Source organism: Barbatula barbatula, assembly GCF_947034865.1.
Source record: "Barbatula barbatula genome assembly, chromosome: 11".
NCBI classification, from domain to species: Eukaryota; Metazoa; Chordata; class Actinopteri; order Cypriniformes; family Nemacheilidae; genus Barbatula; species Barbatula barbatula.
Window position 1 is genome coordinate 15,675,114 of NC_136774.1, and position 12,305 is coordinate 15,687,418.

The 12,305-nt window shown below is 38.4% G+C and overlaps 1 protein-coding gene across 3 annotated transcripts in view; it reads left to right on the forward strand.

The window, feature by feature from the left end:
* The window catches only part of prex1 (phosphatidylinositol-3,4,5-trisphosphate-dependent Rac exchange factor 1), a 60,040-nt gene that overhangs the window by 25,381 nt on the left and 22,354 nt on the right, over positions 1–12,305 (forward strand). For all 3 annotated transcript variants that reach the window (XM_079468462.1, XM_079468463.1, XM_079468461.1), the window contains exons 9-13: positions 478–627; positions 4,079–4,226; positions 10,179–10,279; positions 11,446–11,549; positions 11,812–11,861. In XM_079468462.1, coding sequence (XP_079324588.1) covers positions 478–627; positions 4,079–4,226; positions 10,179–10,279; positions 11,446–11,549; positions 11,812–11,861 — 553 coding nt within the window. The remainder of the gene's footprint in view (positions 1–477; positions 628–4,078; positions 4,227–10,178; positions 10,280–11,445; positions 11,550–11,811; positions 11,862–12,305) is intronic.

The window sequence follows — 12,305 nt, forward strand, 5'->3', positions numbered from 1 at the left end:
TTACTCATTACATACCTCGTTCATTTCTATGTATAATTCGCCTACTGTCAGATCGGGGATAAAATTGGACCGTGAGTGAAAGGCTGGATTTGTCTCTCACACTCACACGCCGCATCCGTTGGTTTAATGGTGGGAGAGAAGTGCCATTTGCTGAAATGCACCGTTAATGATTTCTCACACTAATGGCATAGTTTAACCTCTGCATTATTAATGCAAAGATTGTTGAAGGTGGTCAGATTCTGTATGTCAGCATTTGTGTATGGGTCAGTAACTAATTTAGTTATGGCATGAGACAGCTTTTTATCCTTTTGTATTAGGATGGGTGAGCCATAGATAAGTGTGTTGTGTGCTGACTGTATCTTAAAGCTGATGTGTGTCAAACATAATGTGCATCATGGATAGACCAATGGGGCACCACAGCCTTATTCTTCAGCTTTCATCATAAATGTTAACCCTATTCTTGTTACACTTTTTTAGCGGATTACCACAGTAACAACTACACCGTGACCAACGGGTGGAAGATTCACAACACGGCTAAAAACAAATGGTTTGTTTGCATGGCCAAGAACGCTGACGACAAACAGAAGTGGCTGGATGCAATCTTAAAGGAACGCGAACAGAGAGAAAGTGAGAAGCTTTTCTTTAACTATTGAGAATGAAACCAAGAAAATAATAATAGATTGCATTTGTTAGCCTCGATAGGTACAGCACTACCAATATGGCACCCTTGCAATAAATAGACATCTGGATTTATTTACTTTAAATTGAATACAAATGATAATACTTTACATATATTTACTAAAATTGGCATATAATATCAAAATAATCTAATTGAATCATAGTCAAAGGAAGAATTATCCCAACTGAATAATGAATTTATATTTTGAGTCAACCCATTTTATGTTTTCTATTAACTTCAATGCATCTCAATTTAAAGTGATAGTTCACCTGAAAATGAAGAATCTGTCATTTCTTTCTTCTGCAGAACACTGAAGAAGATATTTTGAAAAAAAGTTGGTTACTGAACAACAGCCGTGCCTATTCACTTCTATTGTATAGAAACAAAGCCTATGTGTACCGCCATTGTTTGGTTACCAACTTTCTTCAAAATTCATTTTTTTTTAAAATATCTTTCATGTTCTGCAGAAGAAAGTCATACATGTTTGAAATGACAAGAGGGTGAATAAATGATGACAGAATAAAAAATTTTGGTTGAACTGTCTCTTTAAATCTTCTGCACTACTGCGTGTTTTAATGGGAATTGTATCTTTTGTTGTTGGGTGGTGTTATGGAACACATGTCCACTGCGGGACACCTGTTCTTGGTATTTTTAAGTTTGAGGCCCATATAATGCATTTTACTACCGGGTTGCATTGATTGTTTAGGCGATGGCCACTGTAAAACCACAGATATAGCACACAGCTCATTCAGAGCACAGGTCTTAGGTTTCAGCCTGAAGCTTCAGTTACCAGTGTCCAAGTCCTTAATGCTCTGCCAAAGCATTAGACCCCACTCTTAGTTGGTGGTAGAGCGAGATGTCACTGTTGCGGTGTGACGCCAGATGAAAGCAGCAGTTTTATGACGCGTATTAGATTTCCAGCGTTTGAAATCCGAGCCCAGTCCAACAGGTGCTTCATCCGTCACGCCTCTCGAACTGTCCAAGTCCTCAGCCAGCGGCTGAATTACATGTTCCAATTGATACTTGGTTTGACTTGCAGAATTGCTTTTAATTTAAGAAGTTTGAAGCTAGTACAGCTGTTCTGTAGGAAAAGTTACCAATTACAGACACGTATTTGATTTTTATTCTTTCCAAATAAACTTTGTAGAATTAACAAGAAATGCGTGTGCAAATACACAGACAACCCATATTACAATTCCACATAATACTTTTTCATTTCTTGTGTTGATGTCCATTTTGGAACAGGCAGATTAAAATTGGGATGCAAGCAGTGAATTTTAGCAGTTCTCGCATTGAAATCATTCTTACACTGAGCTCATTTCTAAAAAAAACATTCTGTCTGACGACATTTGATGCCCCAGCAGAAGTAATGCTTTAACGGGGCTGTTTTTGAGGAGCCATTTTTAACATTCCCTTTTTACCGCGGCACGATTGAATTGGAGGGTCATACAGCTGCCGCGGACACCTCCTCAAAACACTCTTTGTGTGAGAGGGCTGCAGCTGCCGGTGGCTCCGTCTCACTGCGACCTCAGACACAGCGAGGAGCTCAGAATGAGAGCCACGCCAGCTGCCACAGCCACATCTGAGCGCTACATCAGCTGCACGGCACACACCGTTCACCTTTTGTTTCACCTCTTGAAAAGCTCTACCGCCGTACAGTCTGTTGTTTTTATTTACCATCATATCCAAAATTGTGTGATCTGTGCAGATGTGTTATAATCCCTGTGGCAAACGTCTTTTTTTGTATAATGCTGCTGTTCAACATGTTTTCATGATAGCTTGTTTAAAGTTCCAGTTTGTAAAATGTAGCGGCATCTAAGGGTGAAGTTCCAAATTCCAACGGCTCACTCCACCCCTCCCTTTCAAAGCACTACGGTGGCTGACACAGAACTAAGATGTCGTCACGTTAATGCTTCTTTGCTGAAGAAGATAACGTATTTACGAAACGCGCTCTGTAGAACAGTTTGTCCGTTTAGGGCTTCTGTAGAAACAACATGGCGAATTTCATGGAAGGGGACACGCGGTGTATGAAGATAGAAATAGTTCATTCTTTGGTAATAATAACGCTTCATTATGTAAGGTCTTTATACACATGTGAAGACATAGTTATGTATCTTATTGCATTTCTGTCAATATATGGAAGTGTAAAAAAAATCCACATTAAAAAAGAACAGGCTTCGGAATGACATAAGGCTGAGCAAATATGACTAAATATCTGGGGGGGTAAACTGTCCCTTTAATACATACAAGGCTGTTTTTTTTAGCAGTTTCCGGGTTAAATTGCACTATGGTGCAGTTTTTGATAGGTGATGTGGTGTTGTTTTTTGTTTTCATGTCTGTAGGGTGGCAAGGAAACTGCCGAGCAGAGCATTCGTTTGTTGCTCAAAGTGTTCTCGCCCTGTTAACCATATCTTGTCTCTTGACCAGAAGTATAGGGATAAAAAGAGAATGAGTGTTAATTTTGGATGACCTGCCTCGAGAAACGTGTGATAAACATTGCGTCCCAATGTTAAGACTATCTTAAAATAGTCTAATTTAATTGAAATAGACAATGAAAGAGAAATGTAAGCAGCCGCTATATTTGGGGTGTTGCATTGCTTATATGCTCAAGATGTTTCCCCCAGAATGCCAAATTTGGGTGGCCGCCTCCTGTTACCAAAACACATCAAAAGCAAAATACACATGCATGTGTGAGCAAACACGGGCGTATAACAAAATCGGTTAAACCAGTGTTTCCTCCGCCCCTCACATATAACATTAACTGACACAGCAACACCCACACTGATTTAAAACTACAGCATGAGGAAACTTATTTTGAAATGTGTATTTGAGAAAAAACTATAATTACATGTCAAGGATTCCCTTTAATAGCAGCAGGTCTGAATATAGAGGATTTCACATTTGAAACATTTTGTTTTAAAGATGTGGATGTATTCAAAAATGGTTGAAAGGTCTTTTATCTTAACATTTCATATCCACACTTATTTTTATATTTTCTATGTATATTGACAATGTCCTTCTAAAACCTTGTATGTCCAAATGGGCAGTTTTTTGGAAATGGACAAACACTTTTAAATGATTATATACTGTTTTGTTGACAAGCACTTTTTAATACTTTTTATCCGTTATATATTGGTTATACAACCATGAAGGGTGACTAATAATAATTATGCTTAAAATTTACAAATCACAAAATACTGACTTACAAGGTTTCAGAAGGACAGCAGCGATATGTAATATAATCCCTGGGTAAAAATGTTATATTTTTAGGAAAACATACACAGTATATACAACTTTTCTTTAAATTAAAATATTGACTTTTAATAAAATAATTGTAGCTTTAATACATTTTTCAACTTCTAATCAACTGTGTTTTCATCTTGTCATGATGGTTGACAGGTCTGAAACTGGGCATGGAGCGAGATGCTTACGTCATGATTGCAGAGAAGGGAGAGAAGCTCTACCATATGATGATGACCAAGAGCCGCCACCTCATCAAAGATCGACGCAGGAAACTCACAACTGTACCCAAGTGCTTCTTGGGAAAGTGAGTTTTTGCTGGTTTTACTGTTACTTATACAGTACTTAATTATAAAAGATTTAACAGAATACCAGTCGGTTCCCATGCCTTTGAGTGTCTCACTCTATGCTAAGCGTGGCTCCTTTTCCTCACTGCATTTACACCCTCTCACCGTCTGCTGAATACCTTGCAAGTCATCCTATTCCAAGAGGCCCCGGAATGAATGAGACCTGTACACCCTCGCTCATACACACACATATACACTCACTTAGCACTTGTAAATGCTTTCCCAAGCTCACTGCCAAGCACCCCATTGGACACAGACATTCCCAGGAAGAAAGCCTTCATTAGAGAGAAATCTGCATTCAGTCTCAGTATCTCTCTCTCTCTCTTGCTGTCTGTCTCTTCACTTTTCTCTCTTGCTCACTCTCTCGCTCCCCATCAACACTGTGAATGAACAATGACTGCCATGTACGCCATTAATTCACTTTGTGTGTTCGGGAGCACGGAGGAGAGATTCTTCACACAAATTAAATATTTTGCACCACGCTTATAGATAAGACTACGTCCTGTGGACAGTGTCAAGCGTGTATTGATTTCATCTGTTTATACAAAAATGTATTTGGATTTCAGTCTTGTTTTAGGGATTTGTAGGACAGCATAGCAGACACGCTACAAAAATACAAATATAGTACACTGTAAAACAAAAAAGAACAATAATAATTGTCATTATTATTATTATTATTAGTGGTAAAATAATTTAGTTAACATTAATAATAATGTAAAATAGATTGTTTTACGGAATTTTCACATATTATTGAAATGCTGTTAAAATGTTAAATGACTGCAAATTTACAAGTGGAGTGTAAAAAAATAACAAGACACACTTTACAAAGAATTTATATTTATTTCTGGTGCCTCAGCTCAGCTATTTTTAGGTCAGCAGCTTTAAGGGGAAAGTTCACATAAAAAAAAAACTGTCATCAGTTATTCAAAACCTGTATTTGACTGGGAATTCTGTGAAACACAAAAGAAGGTACTTTGAGAAATGTTGCAGTGGTTTTGTGTGCATACAGGGGAAGTCAATGGGGTTCTATATTGTTTGGTCATAAACATTCTTTAAAATGTCATCTTTTATTATCTGCAGAAGAAAGAAAGTCATACAGGTTTGATATGAGGGTGTGTTTATGAATTTAAATGTTTGAGCAAACCTTCCCTTTAGTAGTGGTGTTTATAGCAACAAGACATTTTTGCTGAGAATTGAAGATAAAAATGGTATGTTGGTGATGTATTGTTTTCTGTTTGTAGTCATTTGTGTCAATATGTCCAAATGAATCTGTTTTTTAAATTGTTTTAATTATCTTAGTTGTACTGTAGTTTTTTGCTATGCTATAGTACATTATATGTAGTTTGTAGCCTGTCCATCTTTCCTGCTGACGTGAACGAGATACACACTGTGGTTGGCCTCGTGGCCTCAGCTGGCCCGTTGTTCCCCTGTCAACACCTGACTGGATTAATTTCCCACGCATCCCTCTGAACACAATTACTTGTGCGTTTCAGCTTCGGTGGTCCAGGTGAAAGCAGCTGTGATTGGCTCTGTTGTCCACTGGCTCGTGCTTCCGTCTCAAGATAGAACACAATTGCTCTCTCCTCCAGAAACTGTAGAGCAGTTCAGCTGTTAATACAGACAAACTCTGTCTGTGGCTCCTCACACTCTCAAAGCTCTGCTCATATGTGTGGCTTTCTGTGCCTCTCTTAGACAAGCAGTGCTTTGTCTCTTTGCTATAATGGTGAGATTATTTAGATGTTTTTCAAAGTAAATGCTTCGTAGCAACAGCATCAAGTAATTTCTTCTCATTCTTTCTGATCTCTCCCTTTCTCAAGATTTATGAGGTTAAGTTGGCATGGTGAGAAGCTTTAAATATCCAAAGCACTAAGGGAATGTTCTTGCTTGAATTCAGCTTAAGTTTGTCGACAGCATTTTAAATTCACAAGCGTGCACTTACAATGGAAGTCAAAGGGGCAATGCATTGTATCATAACAGGCCCGGCTCAACGGAGGAATCACATTACAAGATGCTTTGCCCACCCTGCCTCCACGCAGAGTTGTTGGGAGAGAGGATCTGTGAACCGCCATTGCTGTGAAATAACTGTTCCATGCAGTGAACAGACTTGACGTGACTCTCTCTTTCTCTCTCTCGGTGACTCAGTCCAGCACAGGTCCTGGTTTGATAAACCCGCAGTAATTAAACCTGTACCTGACGCTACCCGTTTGACAAAAATGCTGCGACCCAAACCGTACCCGCATTACATCTACATGATGTCGACAAAACTATTTATTTACAAGTAGTAACAAAATATTAGGAATTCCTGGGTAATGCATTTTTAAACATGTAGTAACTAAATATGGCTAATGTAGGTAATATAGGAGAGACAACCAAGAGTGAATCCACTAAAATATTGTTGGCTAATAGCAGCGGTTCTTAACAAGTTGCCCTTACCTTTTTCTGTAACATGATTGCAAAGCCGCTAAATGCTAAGCTGCCATCAAGGCAAAGTAAAGTTTAATGCAAAAAAAGGGACCAGGAGCATGATGAGCTAAGCCGATTGTTTATATTGTGTTAAGAGTATTGAGTCCTCACTATAGCTGTCCATCAGTTGCACGCGATTGGCTACAATGCTCAATGCTGAAAAAGCGTGCTGCAATTAGAAACCAGCTCTTCAGACAGAGCTTGAAGACAAGGACCGTGCAAAAGCAGCTGTTTTATCAGCTGAGGCGAGTCGAAAATAGTCTTTGCTACTGGATCCACGCTCCGCCCGCGCATATCATTTCCCGACCAGCACCCGAACCCCAAATGACACGTGAATAATTATTCCACCCGTTACATCAAGTATAAGCGGTTTACCCGACAGATGATGGCTTTGACACCATTCCGCCGAACAATGCTTCATGAAAGGAAAAGAAATTGTACTTTTAGCTCATGAAAAAGGAATAGCACATGGACTGGGATGAGTTTATGACAGAATTTTCTATGAGCAGAAAGTAATGCTGTGAACATCATAGTATATGCATAGCTCTTTTTATGTTTTCATCAAAGCTAAAGTTACTAAATTGTAAAAGGTCAAATACATTTAAATGTAAACTAAAATATGTCAATTTACATTCTTATGTATATTTACATATTTTTGTAAATATAGTAATATAGTGCATATTTTTTATAGAATATTAATACTAATTATATTATAGTTTATAGTAGTTTATAGTAAATCGTTTGGGGCAAAACATATATATATATATAGTTAGCCATACCGAGTCCCCCCCCCCACCTGGAAAATCACTTGGCCCACCTTTCATCTCATATCTGGAGCTGGGCCTGCATCAAACTGATGAACGTTATAATTCACACTGTTACATTTTTTTATTTGTTAACATGAGATGTTTGCTAACTATTTCCAAGTCTGATCCATTTGTATAGTTATCCAGGTTACCTTGTCATTTCAAACCTGTATGACCTTCTTTCCTCCGCAGAATACAAAAGAAGATGTTTTGAAGAAAGTGGAAAACTGAACAGCACTGGCACCCGTTCACTTATATTGAAATGCAAGTCAATGGGTGCCTATTAAGAACATTCTTGAAAATATTTTCTTTTGTGTTCTGTCATATAAAGAAAGTCATACAGGTTTTAATGACAAGAGGGTGAGACATTTTTGGGTGTAACTATCACTTCAGTATTTTTTCATCATGTCACACATACAGGATACAAATATAACATTAACAGACATAATCAGAGCCATACATACGTGCGAAAGAGATTCTCACACGCACGCGTACCTCCACCGCATGTGAAGGAGTTCTGTGTGTGCGTAAGCCACTGTGAATATTATTGAGTTACATAAACACTAATTAATTCACCCCAGGGACACCCACCTCCACCCCTTTCCATTTCCTGCCAATCTGAATTACAGACTTATGTAATCACAGCAGACTCGCTGTCTATTTCATTTCACTGCTCTCATTCATGAGCCCAACTGCTGTCTCCAATGAGAACTTCCTGCACATAAAGGCTTCAGGACTGCTCCAAGATCTCCACAGGCACCACTTAAACCCACATAACCACATCATGAACATTTATTGTTTGTATAGTGTGTGAAAAATGGGATTACTGTTGAAGACCCCTTATGGTGTTAATCTTTCAGATTTTATTAGGGGTTCGTTCTTAAGCGTCACTACTACAGTTGCTTTCATTGAGTGTGAATGACTTTGAGAAATATTAAAGGTCTTGCAGTAAGTTGTGTCTGTGGTCAGCTTGTTTAAAGGAAACGTGGAGGGTAAAGTGGTTGTGTAGTCAGATGAGACACGAGTGGAGAATCCGCTTGTTTTACTGTACTGCTGGGTCGCAGGGCGCCTTTGGCACCCGCATCTTTTCTTTTCCTCCACCATCTGTTAAACCATCCCTTCATCCGACCCCTCTCCCCTCTTTCATGTCTTTCAACAATTCAAGGACACATGCACACACGCACACATACACACATCCTTCTCACATTTCCTTAAAGGCGTCAAAACTGTTTGCACGTCGCTTATTTCTGTCCCTGAATCTAATGGTATTCACACAATTGTTCACACACTGCAGTCAAACACACTTTAGGCAGTAAATCACACAGAATATTCGATTCGCCATTAAAATACCATGCCAAAAGTATGCCAAAAATGTTCTCCCCAACCCTCTTCAGAACCAGTTTACATGTGAACGACTACATTTGAATGATGATAAATGTGTATAACTGTAGACTAGCATTCTAAAAGTCTAAAGCATTCTCCAGTCTAGTCTGTTCTAATATAGTCTTGTATGTTTGTTCTGCTTCATTATATTCTGGTCTAGTCTAGTTTGTTATGTTCGGTTCTGTTGATGTTTCCTCTATTTTATTCTGGTCTTGCTCTGGTCTGGTCTAGTCTGTTCTGGGCTGCGTTTCCCCAAAGCATCGTAACCTAAAGTTGATCTTAGAACCACAGTCACTATTGGAGTTATGATCAACGTAGGCTTATACTCTTAAAATTAAGGTGCCTTAAAGTTTTTTTTACAGCGATGCCATAGAAGAAAAATATTTTTGGTTCCACAAAGAACCATTTAGTCAAAGGTTCTTTAAAGAAACATCTCTTTCTTTCCTTTTCATAATCTGAACAACCCTTTTTCGCCATAAAGAACCTTTTGTGAAACAGAAAGGTTCTTCAGATGTTAAAGGTTCTTTATGGAACCAAATGGTTCTCCTATGGCATCAAAGAACCCCTTGAAACAGCTTTCTTTTAAGAGTGTACAATGTTTTGGCCAAACGAAACCCTGGTCCATTGTGGTCTATTCCGGTCTGTTCTGTTCTGCTATATTCTGTTCTTTTATGCTCTACTCTAGTCTAACCTTGTCTGTTCTGCTCTATTCTGTACCAGTCTCTTCTAGTCTGGTCTAGTGTACTCTTATATAGTTTGGTCTAGCTGTTTGATGTTTAATTCCACTAGCATTATCAAACAAAATTGCAACAATAATAATTTTCACCAAAAACATCTGGTTTTCTGATGGCCTAATGTTGGTGAACTTGTGTCACAAACAAACATTTTAATTTATATGGAAATCCACCTTCAAATAACTCTTTTTTACTTAGATTGAAGAAGGCATATCAGCCTTAACAATAAATTGTTGATGTCATTCCTTGTACGGTTCTCCAAAGCTAAAGTAACAGTCTTTGAATTCCCATTGTGGTTTAACTTCAAAGCTTGTCAGTGAAGGTGGAATGCAGCTCGGTATCACCTTGATTTGTGTTCTCTGTGAACTTTTTACCTGCGATACCTTTCTTTCACTTTGAAGACTGAAAGTCTCCCAAAGACTGAATCCAGTTTCCCAAAGGATCTTTGGTTGGTTTCTCATAAACCCCTCTGTAGTGTTAGCATCACCTGTGTAGTGATACAGCTGTTGTCTCTGTGTGTTCTCAGTGAGTTCGTCTCATGGCTCTTGGAGAGTGGAGAGATCAGTAAGGCTGAGGAGGGAATAAACCTGGGTCAGGCTCTTCTGGAGAACGGCATCATCCATCATGGTAAGACAGCAAGAATTGTGGTATTTTCTTGACATACTGGAGGTGGGGCTGTTCTCCGATTTTTGTTGTACTATGGTCATTTATACCACAGTGTTTTATATACTAGTTGGTTGTTGGACAAGTCAGCCGCCATAACCCATCTGATACCATGACTGTTTAACCGCAACTCTATAGTACTGTACATATGAAGGCACAGTTCACCCAAAAATAAATATTCTGTCATCTTTTTCTCACCCTTGAGTTGTTACAAATATGTATACATTTATTTGTTCTAATGAACACAGAAAGATATTTGGAAGAATGCTTGTTACCAAACAGTTCTTGGCCACCATTTACTATCATAGTAGGGAAAATGGCAATGGTGTTCAAAAGTGCCCCAGAGTTTTCTTTCCTACATTTTTTCAAAATATCTACTTTTGTGTTCAACAGAACAAATACATTTATGAAGCAATTTTTCATGATCTATCTTTGATAAAATCCTGATGAACAACAAAGTGAACTTAAAAGTGAACAACAATCTATAGACTGTTTATACATACTGGGCTGAAAAGAAATCACTATTTGACAGATGTAGCACACATGATATAGACCAACAGTCGCTGAGATTCTCTACAGATGATCAGCAGTCTGTACATCATGAACAACATTCTTTTGAAGCATTCATGAGTATTTGCTCGTGATCAGCGGAGCTTCATACCTCTCTATAACTGCTGGGAGATTCTGACAGTCCGTCTGCGAATCTCAACATACGCTGACAGGGTTTTGAGTGATGAATCCAAGCATAACGGATTGAGGCGGTCGATCAATAATGTGGCGGGAGCATTCAAGGAGGAGGTCAAAGCGGTTTTTGTGTACCGATAGCAATCACAGATTCGATTAATCACACTCCACATTCAATTTATCGCAGTCCTCAAGCAGCACGTTGAGAGGAAGATGGTCAGCCTAAACAAAGTTGCTGTATCATATAATATGAAGAGTCAATAAAGGGATAATTCACCCAAACATGTATATTTAGAATATTTTGATGAATGTCCTTGTCAGTCATTCTCTGTCCACAACCATAAAAGTGCTTCATGACTTCTGATGTCATATATTGTATACTGTATTGAGACTATTCATTGAACAACTATTATATTTTCAAGAATTGTTTGTGTTTCTCTCTGTAGTGTCAGATAAACACCAGTTTAAGAACGAGCAGGTGTTGTATCGCTTCCGTTATGATGACGGCACTTATAAAGCCAGGAGCGAGTTGGAGGACATCGTATCAAAGGTATTTCTCCCACAATATCAAATACTGAATTTCACTTGCCTGATCATTGTTCGAAATATTATCAAGTCAAGGCTACTTGCGCACACATTTTAATACGCATATTAATTTCAAGCAATATATATATACATCCAGTGTTTCTAATTAAATGATAAAATAAACTATTGTTTCCAACAAATGTTTTGATGGTTTCCGGATGCCATTAACTGAAATGCATAGAGAGGCAGCTGTTTATGCAAATACTTTGTGTTTGTGTATCTGACAGGGAGTGAGACTCTACTGCCGTCTACACAGTCTCTTCACACCTGTTGTGAAGTAAGTGACACACTGCGATTTTTACACTTAACATAAACACGGCATCAGTACTTAACTCTCACTATTATTAAAGTGTGACGGATTGCCTAAAAAGTGTGAATGATGGCCCAACACACTTGCTGTTCACATAGCCACTGATTTGTTTTTCACAAGTTTTTCCTTGATGGCCGTTGGGTTATTTGACTTGACAAAGGACAAACAAAGTGAAATTGCTTTTCTGTCACAAATCACCTTTGATATCTTTCATTGAGAGGGGCTTAAAAATGCTTTTGGGACGGACTCTGAGCCCAGACCCACAAATTAACAACATAAAGCTTCAGTTCAGCACATGGTTTATATGTTTTACATGACATGCACACTAATACCAGTACATTACCTGTACGGACAGACCCCCTTTCATGTAGTCCGGGGATGACATATTTATCTTCTGTTTTACCTGGGATT